Source organism: Morone saxatilis, unplaced genomic scaffold (genome assembly GCF_004916995.1).
Source record: "Morone saxatilis isolate NCDOM2014 unplaced genomic scaffold, NCSU_SB_2.0 Contig10, whole genome shotgun sequence".
Taxonomy (NCBI): domain Eukaryota; kingdom Metazoa; phylum Chordata; class Actinopteri; family Moronidae; genus Morone; species Morone saxatilis.
In genome coordinates, this window is record NW_023339652.1 from 4038911 (window position 1) to 4053843 (window position 14933).

At 41.5% G+C, this 14933-nt stretch overlaps 2 protein-coding genes across 4 annotated transcripts in view; one reads left to right on the forward strand and one right to left on the reverse strand.

Moving 5' to 3' along the window:
- Window positions 1-23: 23 nt before the first annotated feature.
- Window positions 24-13107, reverse strand: parpbp (PARP1 binding protein). The gene is made up of 11 exons (XM_035673207.1): window positions 13049-13107; window positions 12585-12740; window positions 11821-12057; window positions 11600-11704; window positions 9793-9963; window positions 9520-9674; window positions 6790-6973; window positions 6461-6642; window positions 5277-5358; window positions 1638-1806; window positions 24-1090 (listed from the first exon to the last, which is right to left on the reverse strand). Exons 2-11 carry the CDS (start codon window positions 12732-12734, stop codon window positions 768-770), a joined length of 1758 nt encoding a protein of 585 aa, XP_035529100.1. The 5' UTR covers window positions 12735-12740; window positions 13049-13107; the 3' UTR covers window positions 24-767.
- Window positions 13108-13350: 243 nt separating this feature from the next.
- The window catches only part of nup37 (nucleoporin 37), an 11911-nt gene continuing 10328 nt past the window's right edge, over window positions 13351-14933 (forward strand). Inside the window, exons 1-3 of one of the 3 annotated variants that reach the window (XM_035672606.1) lie at window positions 13351-13504; window positions 14298-14496; window positions 14581-14702. In XM_035672606.1, the coding sequence (XP_035528499.1) occupies window positions 14341-14496; window positions 14581-14702 (278 nt within the window). In that variant the 5' untranslated portion in view covers window positions 13351-13504; window positions 14298-14340. Of the gene's footprint in view, window positions 13560-13597; window positions 14000-14297; window positions 14497-14580; window positions 14703-14933 lie in introns of those variants that run through there. The other 2 variants (XM_035672616.1, XM_035672625.1) reach the window with 2 other exon arrangements.

Here is a 14933-nt window from a genome sequence, read left to right on the forward strand (position 1 = left end):
AGAAAAATGAGTGCAGAAAAATATAAAATAAAAGTTTATTTAAAAGGAAAAGTGTGCATCATATTTACAGAGTTAATTTCACTGTGGAATTTTACAGGTTAAATAGATAAACTATACAACTAGTGATTAAATACATTCGTCTTGAAAAATCCAGACTCCCAATGATCTGCTATCAAAGTCAACTATTCACATTGCAGCCACATTTTCCACACAGCTGAATGGGTAAATTGGTGTGAATTAATTGCTTAAGCAAAAAATGTTGATGAGCAAGTTTATGTAACTTTTAACGCCAAGATGCCAAACATTTGCTGGTTAACGCTTCTCAGAGGTCAGGATTTTGTAGTTTTCATCCACCATCTTGACATTTTATAAACTTATTAATTAAATTAATAGTTCAGGATATAATATTTCGGGCAAATACACTGCGTTAAATGTGAGAAGATTGATACCACTCTTGTGTACACTACATATGAAGATAACTTTACCAGGGTCATCAGCTTAGTTTGGCATAAAGACTGGGAATCCTGGGTCTGCTTCCAGTCTCTATGCTAAAATAAGCTAATCGCCTGCAAGTTTCATACTTAGTGTATAAAGAGTGGCATTGATCTTCTCATCTAACTCACAGCAAGTAAGCAAATGGGTGTATTTGCCCAAAATATTGAGCTATTGCTTCAAATCAGTCAGAAAAAAAGTTCTGTTGCAGTCTGGTTGCAGCTTACACTCAGCTGCTTTGTATGAACGCCACTATACCATCATGATCATCATCATTAGACTCTGAAGAAGCTGGTTAGCTTTCCTTGACCAGCTATCAGCTTCTTCTTACCCGGGGCCTTGCTCACAGTCTTGCCAGGCATTTTGAGTGAGGCACCAGTGGGCGCCTTCTTCTGTGGAGGCTCATTCTCTGATCCTCCATGTTGGTCAGAATCCACCTGCTTCCTCTTGTTGCCTTTGTTCTGCATCTGAATGCTAGTTTTCTTTCTATTGCCCGGGCCCGCAGCTCTGTTTTGGGCATTTCCACTTCTTTGTCCAATAGCAGCCCCCCGCCGCACGTCGCTCTGCTCCTTATTTTGACATTCAGAGGGAGGCTTGGCTGGAAAGATTGAAACAAAGCAAAAGCAAGTGTGACAAGCTGGTAGAAAAAAAAAACAAAAAAACAAAGGGGAGTATGTTGTGACGAAATTGCTGACGTTAGCTGCTAGTTGAAGCAGGCTGTGTGTGTTTATTCTATGAAGCTGAAATTTAACATTTGTCATGTAACCTGATGGAGCGGAGCCTGAATTCCCACGGAACAAAAGACAGAGGGGGAAATGGGCAAAAAGTCTGTGTGAGTGTGTGTGTGCTTCTTGGTTTTTACTACAGATGTGGGTGTGAGCAAGTTTTATAGAATGGGGATTCATTTAATGGTTGATGGTAAGCACCAGTCCCAGTGCTGGGACTGTGAAGGGTTCAAGGCTGGAGCTGAGAAGGTGTGCCTGGGCCTCAGTCCAGCTGTGTGGCGTCAGAGGAAACTGAAATCTATCCCCGGCAGAAAGAGAACGCTGCGCCGCTTGTGTTGACATTTTGAGCTTTTCTCCGCATGCAGTGGAGCACATTAAAAGTAGCTGTAGGATCGGATGAAATGAAGGTTGAGTCTGTACCTGTGGTTGTCTCCTCCACATCCTCATCTACAGCTGGGATGATTTTGGGTGCTGGGTGCACACAGGTAGGGACCTGGCTGGTGCTGGGGAACTCCAGTACACGGTTGAGTGGCAGTTCTTCATCTTTGTATGTGCACGCAAACTGGGAACGAACGACTCTCTCTTTGGCCTGGAATGAAAAGGGGGGGAAAACCCTTTAATGCAACTGATATGATATGGTAACATGGTGGATGATTAGTATCGATGACTCCGGGTAGATGGATTGGGTTCCAGCTTTTACTTTGAGGTTTGGAACAAAACAAAAAAAAACCCACAGGGGATTGCCAAAAAAGGGCCACCCACACAAAGAATGATAACTATAACAACAACTATAAATACATCTTTTTACCACAACTATAACAAGAAGGCAGGGGCGAACAATATTGTCGGGATCACTTTCAGAGCAATTTGATGAACAATATCGTGGTATACAACTTATTAAATGCTTATATAACATTATTTTAGGCTTCAAATCACAACATTTTACCTACTACTGCTACACAGTCTTTGGCATTGATAAGAAATGAGAAAGAGCCAGGCCTTATTAATAGTGTTTCAGACTCATCTTTTCTGCTGTAATTAGTTAACCTATATACAGTACATTCCTGTATTGTTTGACCACGTGGCTTTTTACATCGATTAGAGGCCACCTGACGATTGCCTCAGTCATTGATAAAGGTTTATGAATCATACATTCGTCCAACTTTACACCACTTTAAACAGGAAACAGTTTTATTCAATCTTATCACAATTACACGTCTAAGACAGTAGTACAGCACCTCATTAAAAAGCCTTTTCGGACTACAATCCTGGCCCTGGGGCACACAGATCTACAGCTTTTCATCCACTGTTTGATCTACGCCTGCTTGGGATTATCACAATCCAAGGATTTCACCCTTCAGGCCAGTGGGCCACAGTAGGGAGGAGAAATCTGAGGGAAAAATACAGCGAGCAAAGCTGGGTGGGTCCGTAAAGCACAAAGGGATCAAAGCCTTTGTGCATTTCAAAAGAACTTCTTAAAAGAGCACCTAAAACAACAGTAACTATAAGAATGAGGCACACTTCAATAATGGAGCTAAAAATGTATGCTGCTCTGGTTGCATGCTAATAAAACATATCTGACTCCCCAGAAACAATGGGAGGGGATGGAAGAGTGAACACAGCCAAACTATGACTGACGGAGAACATCTAATCCAATTACAACAGGTGGAAGCCCAACGTGGCACCGTGTGGTCAGACAGCCCTCATTCCTCTGAAGATGGCTGTCCTGAAAAAACCCCTGTGCACCGCCTGACCCAATGCTGGAGACACCTGACCGAGACATTCCTGATAATGCTTCCAAAAGCAGGTGCAAACAATTTCTGTGGCTTTATGTTTTGATACGTGTACTCACGTACATGATAAAAGTGAGAACAGGTGCACCGTGACCATCATCACCATCAGGCCGTGATACAATCAGCCTTGAGATAAAAATGCATATAACTGTAGTATTATAATGCAATCAAATGCATCTTTTCACAGACACCATTACTGACATCACAGGGGAGCAACACTAAATTGGTGTTTTAGTGAAGTTTTTTTCTGTTTAGATCATCTGTGGCTCAGATTTGGAAACGTCCCAAAAGCAGAAACTAAATCTGTCCATCTCTGTGTGTGCCAGTTGACGTCAGTGCATGATGAAACCGCTGGAGAAGTCTGGGATAAAGTCATTCAGCAGACAACAGGAAACAATAACCTTTCAAGTTTCCCTTGCTAGTCGAATTACGCGACTGATATGGCATCTTCAAAGTGAAATTGATGCAGAAAGCTTCCGCTCACCGAGTTCAGGAAGCGGTGAGCTGCCCAGGGACCATTACAGCGCACTCAAACAGGAAGGCAGCCAGATTGTGGGGAGCTAAAATGACATCTGCTAGCGCAATCAAATAAAGGAGCCATTTCACAAAATGTGTTTAGCATACATGTTCAAAAAGGAGTTCACACAATGGAGCTACTTCATGTTAAAAAGGTCCTACCTTAAAATCTAAAGCTGGTCCTGTCACTGTTTTGGGGTGACTCAGCAACGGTGGTGTATACAGCGGTGGACAAGTACTTGTAACAGGTTACAATACCACACTGTAAAAACACTAAGTTAAAGTCCTGCATTCCTAATTTTACTCAAGAAAAGTGGGAAAGTATCATCAGCAACATGTATGAAGGTATCAAGAGTAGTCAAGTACTCATTAAAAAAAAAAAAAAGGTGCAGAACAGCTGTTTCAGAGCAATATTATATAATTGGATTATTATAACTGATTAGCATCATAAAGGTTTAAGCTTGGCTTGCCTGGCCAATACTGGGGGTTTGAAACCAGTACTGATGTTGATACTTGGCAGTTTAAAATAATAAAAAATATATATATTGGCCGATTGCAACGCAACATAAGCAAAAAAAAAATCTTGCAACGCTGTTGCACTGTGGGTAAAACTGCTGACAACTTGGCTGGAGATTCAGGTGTGTTATGGTAGAAGCGGCTAATGTAGTCTTGAGCTGCTAGCCTCGAGCAGAGAGGACAACTACGGAGCTACAGAGTTCTTGTAAGCTAATTTCTTTCCAACTCCACACCTTTTTTTCATTTTCAGATTTCTTCGGCTCCAACCGACTCTGACTCAAGTGACATCACTTTTTTGTGTGGCTCCCTCTGGAGGCGTTATATGGCTTTTTGAACATATGCAGCAGTGCTCCTCAACACCTGTAAACTAGACTTTGATGTGTAAAATTGGTGGGATTCCCCTTTAAAAAAAGAATAAAGTGACAAAAGATACATGCTGAGTGCAACATTTTACAGTTGAAAAACCAACTCGTCATATGTAATGGCACTAAATTACTTATCTTTCCACTTTAGTAGGTTTTTTTTTTGGGGGGCTCCGAAAAACTACAGTATCGGTCGGGCTATAGGTTTGAAAAGTAGCATAAAATGGAAAAACTTAAGTACAAGAACCTTAAAATAGCACTTAACGGTACAGCACATGAATAAATATACAATTATGAAAACTGCGAGCGATAAATCAAGAGTCGAAAAGAGATGAAATTGCAAACTGCAACAACAAAAGCACACAAACAGTAAAGTCAGTAAACTCAATGGCAACAAAGGTTGTGTAATCATAATGAGACAGATTCTCTTAACGCTGACCCAGAAAACACTGGAGGTAAAAACAGAACAGCTGAGCTCACAGCCAGGAAGGAAGGATGGAAGGAAGAGGTATCAATATCGGATACACAGCGTGTTGTATAGTGCACTGTAAGCAAATGGACCTGAGCCCTGACAATAGCACAACTTATCATCAGGATTGGTTAATGGTTTGAATCCCCCACGAATAAGTCGTTTTATGCCATGGATTTAAACAGCACCCTCAAAACAACACTAAGAGCTAAAACACAGCTGTGCAAACGGGAACGATGGAAGTCAGTTAAGATGTGCGCTTCAGCTAAGAAAATAAATAATATAATACCAGGGAGAAATTACAGGATGTAAAGACATTATTTTCAATGTTTGTACATCTGATTCAATTTGAAGTAACTGATGGTTTGGATTTGGGGCTCTTGGATGAAGGGGCCCACGTTACCTTGGGTTTGAGCAGGTCTAGCCGGCTCTGGACTCGGTTCCGTAGAGGTTCTGGAGAACATCCAGTAGACACTTCAGGGGATCTGAGGGGCGAGCCACAATGAGAGGCAAAGACAAGAGGTTTATAAATTAGTAAAGCTAGAAGCTAACCAAGAAATCTGCCCATGGCTTCTTAAGAACTCTGTTCTCTCTTTATTGCAGCTTTACACAACATGTAAAAGATGTTTTCACTAGCGTCAGACTGAACTGATATTGGGCTTTTGCAACAAACTGGATATCAGCCATTCAATGTCATCCACCTCAGACATAATGTAGGTTCCCCCCAGACCACAGCCACTGGCTGTTTTTTTTATGTTATTATTTTTATTTCAGATGTTTGACCAGAGAAATTGTTCCAGAGTGGTGTGGGAGGATTTTCCTCCATATGGTTTCAGGGGAGGGTTGTAGAGTCTCTTGCTGGTCTAATTGCAGTTTTAGGGGCTTTCCCACTCTAGACTGAATCCTGTGGTAGTGACAATGCTCAAATCTAGTAAAATATTAACTTTAAACTTACTAGTGTTTACTTGACCCCTGAAGGACGTGATCGTGTGCGTAATTGCTGCAGAGTGCTCCCCAAAGTACGAAAGAACCTTTTTGGTTGGTTGGACGCAGCATTCATTGTAGTACGTGTAGCAGCGTACCACAAAAGAAACAATATAAGAAGATGAACTCCTTGTGTGTATATATATGGGCATGTGAAGGCAGGAAATTGCTAGCGGTCCACACATGTCCACACGTGCTTTATTACATCCTCGGATGTAATAAAGCATTTACATTAATTATAGACCCGTCGACAGATAGTATTGGACAAACTAAAACTTTGACTTAAAGATGGCGCTAGAATAAAGGTTAGGGGGATCCGAAAAGTTATTACAATTCATCCTGAGGGGAACATGGATGTCGGAACCAAATTTCATCATAAATCATCTGATAGTTGAGACATTTCACTTAAAACTATCTCAACCTCATGGTGGTAGAAGAAAACAGATTACATCATCTGGGGAACATGAATGTGAGTACCAAACTTCATGGCAATCCACCCAACAGACACAGACAACCCTTATGAAAACACAAGCTCCCTTGTTAGAAACAGAAATTATTTTTCAGTCAAATCCCAGTTTGCACTGCAGGACTGTTTGTGCCAACCTGAACAATGTGAGGATGCTGGTCCCCTCGGCTTCACTGAGGACGGGCTGGTCCTCAGACAGCAGGTCTGCCTTGTTCTGACACAGAGGAGTCAACGCTTCTTCATCCAGCAGAGCCATCAGCACCTTCACAGTGTCCCGACCTCCGTACGCAGTGGCATGATTGACTGCGTAAGCCTTTGGCTGGAGAGGAACGGCAACACAAATACAATCAGTGCACTCACAAAACTGACTGTTAAAGAAGATGAAGTGGGTTTTGTGTAAATGTGTGGACTTCAGGAGAAGCCAAAACTGTAGCCGGCTGGCAGGAGAGCAGAGATTATACATTACCCTGGCAGGGCTTATCCCCGTCCCGCTTCCATTAGCAGTCTGTTTCTGGATCTGGTGTAGCTGGCAGATCCTCTCCTTCAGCTCCTTTGTCGTCTCCTCGGCAGCGACGTACACCACATCTCCGCTGCTGCGTCCCTTCACCAGCGCTGCCCTGATGGCAGTCACCAGCCTGGCTCCACATACACTGAGAACCAAACACAGTGACAGTCACATTGACATCTGCTGAGACAGCTGTAGGTAGAGGAACATAAAAAAAAAACGACCTGAATTTGTTTTGGAAAGAAAAACTCTTTTCTTCTGCAGAACACAGACACAGACACACACAGGTTTTCATCTGGATGGAATTAATAGTGTTCAAGAGTTCAGCCAATATTTGCCAACATGAATAACTCTCTCCTAAAACTGAAAACCCAGAAAAGCCAGGGCCTTCGTCTGAATGTCTTCAAAAGATATACTGCAGCGTCACTTTCAATTAATTGGACACTGACTTTAAGGGCTCAGAGTAATTGTTTCGGTGTTAACATCCAGTTGAGCTTTATTTCACTGTAACGCAGCTTTGCCAATGTTAACAGTTATGAAGCAGAAAATATGCTCCAAATCCATGTTAAAGTCACCCTGGGCACTGTCACTGCTCTCACCGATGGACTGTCAGCAGAGAAACTCCAGGATTTTCCCTCTTTATAGAGCAGGAATTTTCGCGCCATGCTCGCACACCGTCCGCGCTGCGTGTCCAAAAATCATAGCAACATATCACTTCTGTAGGTTTCTAAACAGTCAAGTGCACTAAAGCATGCTAGAAGAGATCGCAGTAAGGTAAAGAGGCGGTGGTCCAACCCTGACCCGGCTCTGATGTGAGCGAGCAGGGTTCAGTAACAGAATCATTTGGGAAAACAGATGTTCGGCGAGCAACGGGCCCTGAACTCTCCGTAGAAGGTGTTTGTATGAGGAAATACAGTACTCCACTGAGAGAGTAAAGGCACTGCCTGTTGAAAGACACATGTTGGCCCGGTTTGTCAGTGTCTCATCAGCCTGCATGAACTGAAAACCCTCAGAAGAGCAGCGAGGGTCGAATCCACTACTACATAAACATCACAATGAGTTGTTATGGCTCGCTCGAGTGGAGCTAACGTCGCTACTGGGACCGCTACAAAGGGTGCCTTCAACAGCTTCACCTCAAAGCTCAACCCTCACACGACTGAACGGCTAAATCATTTCTGATAACCACTTCTGTTGTGGTGCCAAATGCTTTGACATCCAAAATAATCTGTAATGGTATGGGGAATGATCTGTGGAGTGATGATAATTCATCAAAGAAAGAGCTCCAAACAGGGAACACGTTATTTAACAGAGACAGGCTTTGATGTAGCAAAGATGAACATGCTTTAGCAATCCAAGTGTTATCATGAGTAGCTTAGATGGGAGTCATTACAGGGATTTGAAGGAAATAACAAGCTGCAATGGGACAGGTGGATTTTATGATCACAGGTGATTTCGGTGCACAGGTGTCTGCCAGGCCGATACGCGCAGCTGGAAATATTCCTACCGGTAGTAGCGGCAAGGAGCTCAGCTCAGCTTTCAGAATTTTATTTCAATTCATGACAATCAGCCAGACCAGGGAGGAAACAGAATTTGACCTGAACTTGAAATTGCAGGAAGAAGTGAAGCAATTCAAAGAAAATCCCTCTCAGTCATAAATCACAAGTTTCATTTAATGTGACCTCCGTCACTGCCAGATACTGTAGAACTTTTCTTGGAATCTCTGAATTCCCCTAATCTGCTCAAGATGATTTCTCTGGGATTGAAATATGTTTATATGAGGATTAGACTACAATTAAGTAAATATGGGGTTTTGTAAAGATGTTTTATTTGAAATGGAAAGTTGCTTGTACTTGCATGCTTAGGATTAGCTACTACAAATAAGTGATTTATGCCTGACTGAAGAGTGAGTCAACTGAGTAAAGAAAGAAAGGCTGTAACCGTCAATATTAAAAGAATACAGCTATCACTGCTTCTAAAGCCCATAAAGTGATGATTATATATCTTGTTTACCTTTTTAATAACCCTTTTAACCTTCATGTCTGTACACTTATTATGCAGAGCAACTACCTGATTAGCTCAGCTTAGCATAGGAGATAGAAGCTGGGAGTAATGGCCAGATTTTTCTTTATGAAGTGATAATTTATCATCATTTAGAGGTGTTTGTAGGTATAGTTTTAAATCTTTGAACAGTACCAGGCTACCATGCTAGCCTTTTCCCCTGGCTTCTGTTTGTACACTAAGCTAAGCTAATTGTCTCCTGGCTGTAGCTTTATAGTTAGCCCACAGACATGACAATGGTGGTGAACTTCATCTATCGTTCTGCAAAAGAAAGTGAGCCAAAATGTCAAACTACTCCTGAAATGAATAGTAGTTTGATATCTACAAAACATAACAATATATACTGTAAAATAAAAGATGAGTAATTTGTATTTTAAGTCATTCACTTCTACTCCCTTTGTCTAAAATTTGAATTGCAACTCTGTGACACTTTTACAACGTCAATTAAAATTTGATTTAAACTTAAAAGCTCAACTGGAATCCATCAAGAATTTACAGTTTAGCCCTGAATGGAGCACATCCCCGGCATCCCAGCATTTACAGCGGATTCTGTCACAAGCAGGGAGGCATTACCTCAAAAGCAACAGTAAGACAGGGAGCGAGTGGAAGCCTGGATTAAGCTGCATTGTGTACCTTGGGTCAGGAATCTCCCCCAGTATTTCTTCCAGGTTGTCTAGAAACTGGACAAAGTCAGACAGGCCTTTGACATGTTTCCTCAGTGGGTCGGACTCAGCTGGAGCGTAGCCCTTCCCTCCCAGCTGGATGGCCCTCACAAAAGATGTCACAGCCTGCAAAAGCACGAAAAAGACCCAAATGTTGCACCAGAGAGGATTACCCCGTAGTTTTGTTTTTTCTGGTGATGTAAAGTGTGAATACATCATCATGCTGAGTTTGGATGTTTCTTACCAAGAAGAGAGAAGTGTTGTCTTTGCGTGCAGCATGCTTTATGTCGGTAAATGCTTGTCGTCCAAGAGAGCGACTGGGGACGTCCAGGGTCAGCGCCAAGGCCATGTCGTTCTTGGAGTTCACGAGCAAATTCAGATAGGAGCAGAAAACCCTCCTCACTGCCATTTTCATCTATAGATAATAAATAGAATAAACACGATTTTAGTACAACAACATTATCGTTTTAGGTTAGAGAACATCTTTAAGAAAAAGGTCCAATGTGTCACATTTAGGAGGATCTATTGGCAGAAATAGAATATAATAATATTCATTGGCATGTTTTCATTAGTGTATAAAAATAAGATTTTATCTGAGCCTTCGGGGTGCCTTCAATGGAGCTTGCCATGTTTCTACGGTAGCCCAGAAGGGACAGACTGAACACTGGCTCTAGGCAGGGTGGTTTTTCAACGCCACCGTAGCTCATGCTTGGAAGGGGAGGGTGAAGCAAGGAGTTACAATCTGCAACTACACTGCTAGATGCTGCTAAATCCTACACACCTTTACCTGGACGTTTAAAGAAAAATCACAAAGACTGGAAACAGGTTTAAGCAGCTATCCTGGCTCTAGCTCAAAGCTAATAAATCTAACACATTATATGTTGTTGGTTTAATCCAGGGATCTCAAACTGTCGGCCTGGGGAGCATTTTGATTTGAATTAAAATGAAAACATAAATATACATTCAGTAATAAAAAATAATAATAGCAAAGGTCAAAGGTTGAAAGCGGGTTTCAGGCCTTCATTTATTTGTTAGGCTGCAAATAATGAAGATAAAATTATAATATAAAATTAATATATAAATGCATTTTTATGTTAAGTATGATGTTAAGGATGGAAATATTTTCAGAATATTGCGCTTTCTTGTAGTGCTTGAATGCTGAAGTGGCGCTCCTAGGAGATGACAATACCAGCAGTGGCCCCAAACCAGTTTGAGCTTGGGACCTTTGGTTTAAAATCAGTACAAAATCTGAAATGTAAAAATTACAGTTCAAGACAAGAAGCTGAAAATCCAGTAAGTTAACGCTCCCAGCCAAGTGTAGATTAAACAGAGAAGATATATGTTAATTAGTGAGCTTTAGGGGTGTTTGAAGGGGTATTTTGTGAACTTTATATAGAGCCAGGCAAGCCATTTGAGTTATGAGTGTGTTATTGGTTTTCTTGACAAATTCGCCACCAGAAAGCGAATCAGCATATTTCCCAAAAAGTCAAACTATTCCTTTAATAAAACCTTTGGCTTGAGGCCAGTCCAGGTTGTGTTTATAAACTACCAAAAAAATAAAAAAGTAGCTTTACTGCCTGTAAAACCCACTAAAAACAGCAGCTGACAGCCTGTATTAAACTCCAAAAAATTACATCACTCTAGCTGGTAGAGCAGCAGCAAGCCTTTACTGAAAACCCATAAATTCACAAGTGACAGAGAAAAGTGGAGAAAAGAGACTCTGCTACAGAAGCTCCCCCACATTGTGTTGTGTTTTAAACATCTGCCTGGTAATTGAATTCACATTTCGCTCCTAAATCTAAGGGATGTGATATAGAGTTCCTGTCAATAAGAGCAGGATGGATTCCAGACAGAAATTGAGCACGATGAAGACTGGGAAAGTAAATGCAGATTATTGCCAGCAGGAAAAAAAGCATTTAATTTTCCTGTTAAAAAACAAAACAAAAAACTTTATAGGGTAGAGGGCAAAGTGGAAAGAGGGGTTTGTTAAGGTCGTTTATGAAATAAGTTGCACCTTTTTTATTAGTGTATGAAAGCAGGACCGGGCCTACCTGTGAGCTGCAGGGCCTGCTTTTACTAGATGGTGTTGATGGGACTGAGGAGCCTGGCAACTCTGAGACCTCCATGTTGCCCGATAAGAACTCAAACAGCTGGATCTTGGCAAAAGAATACAAAAAAAAGCAGAGATAAATTGATTCATCTCTAACTCGGTAGCCAATCTGATCATCCACAATCAACATCATCAGCCTGATTTCAACCAGCTCTTGCTTACCGGGCTCACAGGCTCCTGTGGGTCCGAGTCCACTAGTCTCAGCTGTTTGTACATGGAGAGGATATCAACCAGGTCCACAGTGTTGGAGCGCTTCAGGAAGGATTCGTATGCCTCCAGGATGAGATCATAGTTCTCCAAGCGTGCAAAGTTGGGGGGTGGCAGGTGAAGTTTGTCTAACAGTAAGTGTTTCCAGGCCATCAGGACATCACTCAGAGCCACTTTGAACTCTCCGCCGTGCTGTCACAGGAAGAGAGAAAACAGTGAAAGCAGCAGCCATAATTACAGACGGCCTGGAACCAATCAGTTCAAAAGCAGAAAGACCTTCTCCCACAGTCCAAAAAGTGGGCCGTGAGTGGTCTCAGCCGGAAATCTGCGGTAATGTCATCAGTTATAGACATGATGACGGTCAACCTGATGGTTCAATTGAACTACGCCATGATGATGATGATGAGAATTTGGCTCGTACAGCCTCGTTTTTGGGCCACCCAATAACTTACAGAAAAAACACAGTGACCCGTTTTATTCCTGAGAGTATTTTAACTTTCCTTTATTTGTTGGTTTACATCCCTTCGTTAAAAAGACCACCGATTGCATGGTTTTGTTAGCCTTTAAAATGCTCGGTTTACCTTGTTCAAAGATTTATATGACTTGCACCTTTTAACGTAATGTGACTGTGTGGTGTAGATTTGTCATTTTCATTATTTCACATATCACATTTGTATATTTAGACTTTTTTTTTTAATGTATGTGAATAAAACTGTTACCTGCTTATTAACTTCTGCCATGACCAGCTGCAGAATCATCAGCATCTCATCAGCTCCTTGAATGGTGGTCCTCTCAGACTTTAAAACACCATGGCACTCTCTCCTGAAGATTTTAACCATCACCTTCAGATGGTCTCCCAAAGCCTCCATTTTCTCCTAAAACAGCATTAAAGGGATTAACCAAGGGTTTACTGCAGAAAGCCAACAAATACCCACACACAATTTCACATTCAAGGAGCAAAATAAATGCATTTGAGATAAAATTAAACACAATAATCTTTGAACAAGTTGCAACGAATTCACGCTCGTTGGCCTGGGTGGCACAATGGCACCGAGATAACTTAACTTACAGTCACAACGTGTCTTTAAACCAGCTTTTCCAAGATACACACGTATAAGATAAAGTGCCCCTATGTTTATGGCTACACAAAAATCACAATCAATCTTTATTTAATGGTGCAAACCTCTAAGATTGTAGTTATCTCCGAGAAAACACGAACACGACAAAAAAAAAAGCAGCTGTTCAAATTTTAAATTGCCGATGACGTTTATGGCTGTTGACCAATCAGCTTGTAGTAGCCAACAATGGGCGAGGTGCAATAAAAAGTGTTTATCTCCTGCGTTATTTTGTCATAAGTTCGTGGCGGGATACTGGGAAGTATCTTTTAGAGCATGTTAATCTTTGTAGCTCAACAATATGTCGATATATCGCGAATTTAGATACATGTTTTCATTTACGGTTGCGCGAAATCCCCCTTCACATTAGTGCCCAATGGTTCAGTCCACGTCGAACCCGGAACGAGCTCGAAAACATTTCCAACGCGCGCACCATGTGATTCAAAGAAATACTTAAAAATAAAGTGATAAATATATCAGCCAGTGCGGTATTACGAATCGGAATAGACTCTTATAACCAAGAGGTAATTAATATGTTGGCAGTCTGAGCGTTAAACCGTAAAACGGGGCAGTATAAAGGTTTGTTTTGGCTCGCTGGCTGTGAGCCTGGATACGAGCTGTTCCTACTTTAATGCCACACTGTCTTTATTCAGGTTGTTAGACGCTGTCTGGCTTAACAGTGTATCTATTAATGTGTGAGGTATATTAAACCCGAGTTAAAAGTCTAATGCTAAATTCGGCATCTGTAATCTACTTGGATCTGTATTGCTTCATTGTGACAATATTGGTCTTAACCTACCTCTAATTCTGACCTGTAGCTCTCAATGAAGCATAATCTCAAATAAATCTCTGCTTTGTGTGTTTGATGTTTGCCGAATTGAAGGGTGACCGATATATGTTAGTAAAAATACCCACATTCTGCCCTACTAGATATGCATGCCTCTATACCTGCTATAATATATTAAACAAGCAAATTTCTGAATGGAATTTGGTCTGACTCTCCAAGCATTGAGAGAAATGTAAGTCATACTTTGTGAGGGTGTCTGATTTTAATGCCATTTACCTTGAGCAGTCAGGATTATGTCATATTGTGTTTTGAGCATATAGTCTATTGTGATATTTATGTTATAATATAGTAAATAAAAGACAGGAATCTCTGTTGTTGGCTAACTCAGCTCAATTAAAGGCAGTGAACTTGTACAAACCAACAGCTGGATGGTATATTGTCATATTATCAGTCTACCTGAGCTCAAGTTAATGCCTAATTATATTCAGTATCAACTGATTTATTAAACAGAGGTATTTTTTTTTTCACAGTTCACAGCTCTGATCTGAAGTCAGCTTTACCAGGATACCCAGCATGCAGGAGGACTCGAGCCGCAGTCCCAGTTACACGGTGGCGTGTGAGGACTATGTTCACGTGGTTGAATTCAGTCCTTTCAGCTCTGGCACCCCTGCCTCTCTCCTGGCCTACGGTGGAAACCAGTATGTGGTAGTGGGCACCTGCCTGTTCCAGGTTAGAGATGCAGCATCACACAACGTGCTTTAAGTACAGTAATGCCCAGTATATTATTTTCTGAACACACACCTGTTCCCACAGGAGGAGGATATGGAGGTTGAAGGAGTTGAGTTCAATGTTCTTCGAGCTTTCCATCATGAATTGCGCGTCGATGCTCTCGCCTGGAGCCCTGAGTCCCGACTGGACAGGTTACCCACTATCAGGTACTGCTACTTTGATTCCAGCACCTTTTTGGTCTTTATTATGTTTCCACCAAACTGCATGGTGCAGGACAGTATGGGTCTGTCTGTCTGTCTGTCTGTCTGTCTCTTGACAGTAAACTCTGACTGTAGATTGAGTAGATTTTGAAGCACCTATTTACATAAATCATAAACTGGGGTTAGGCAGTATATTGTTTCTGCATCAAAATTGTAGTATAGATAGATAGATAGATA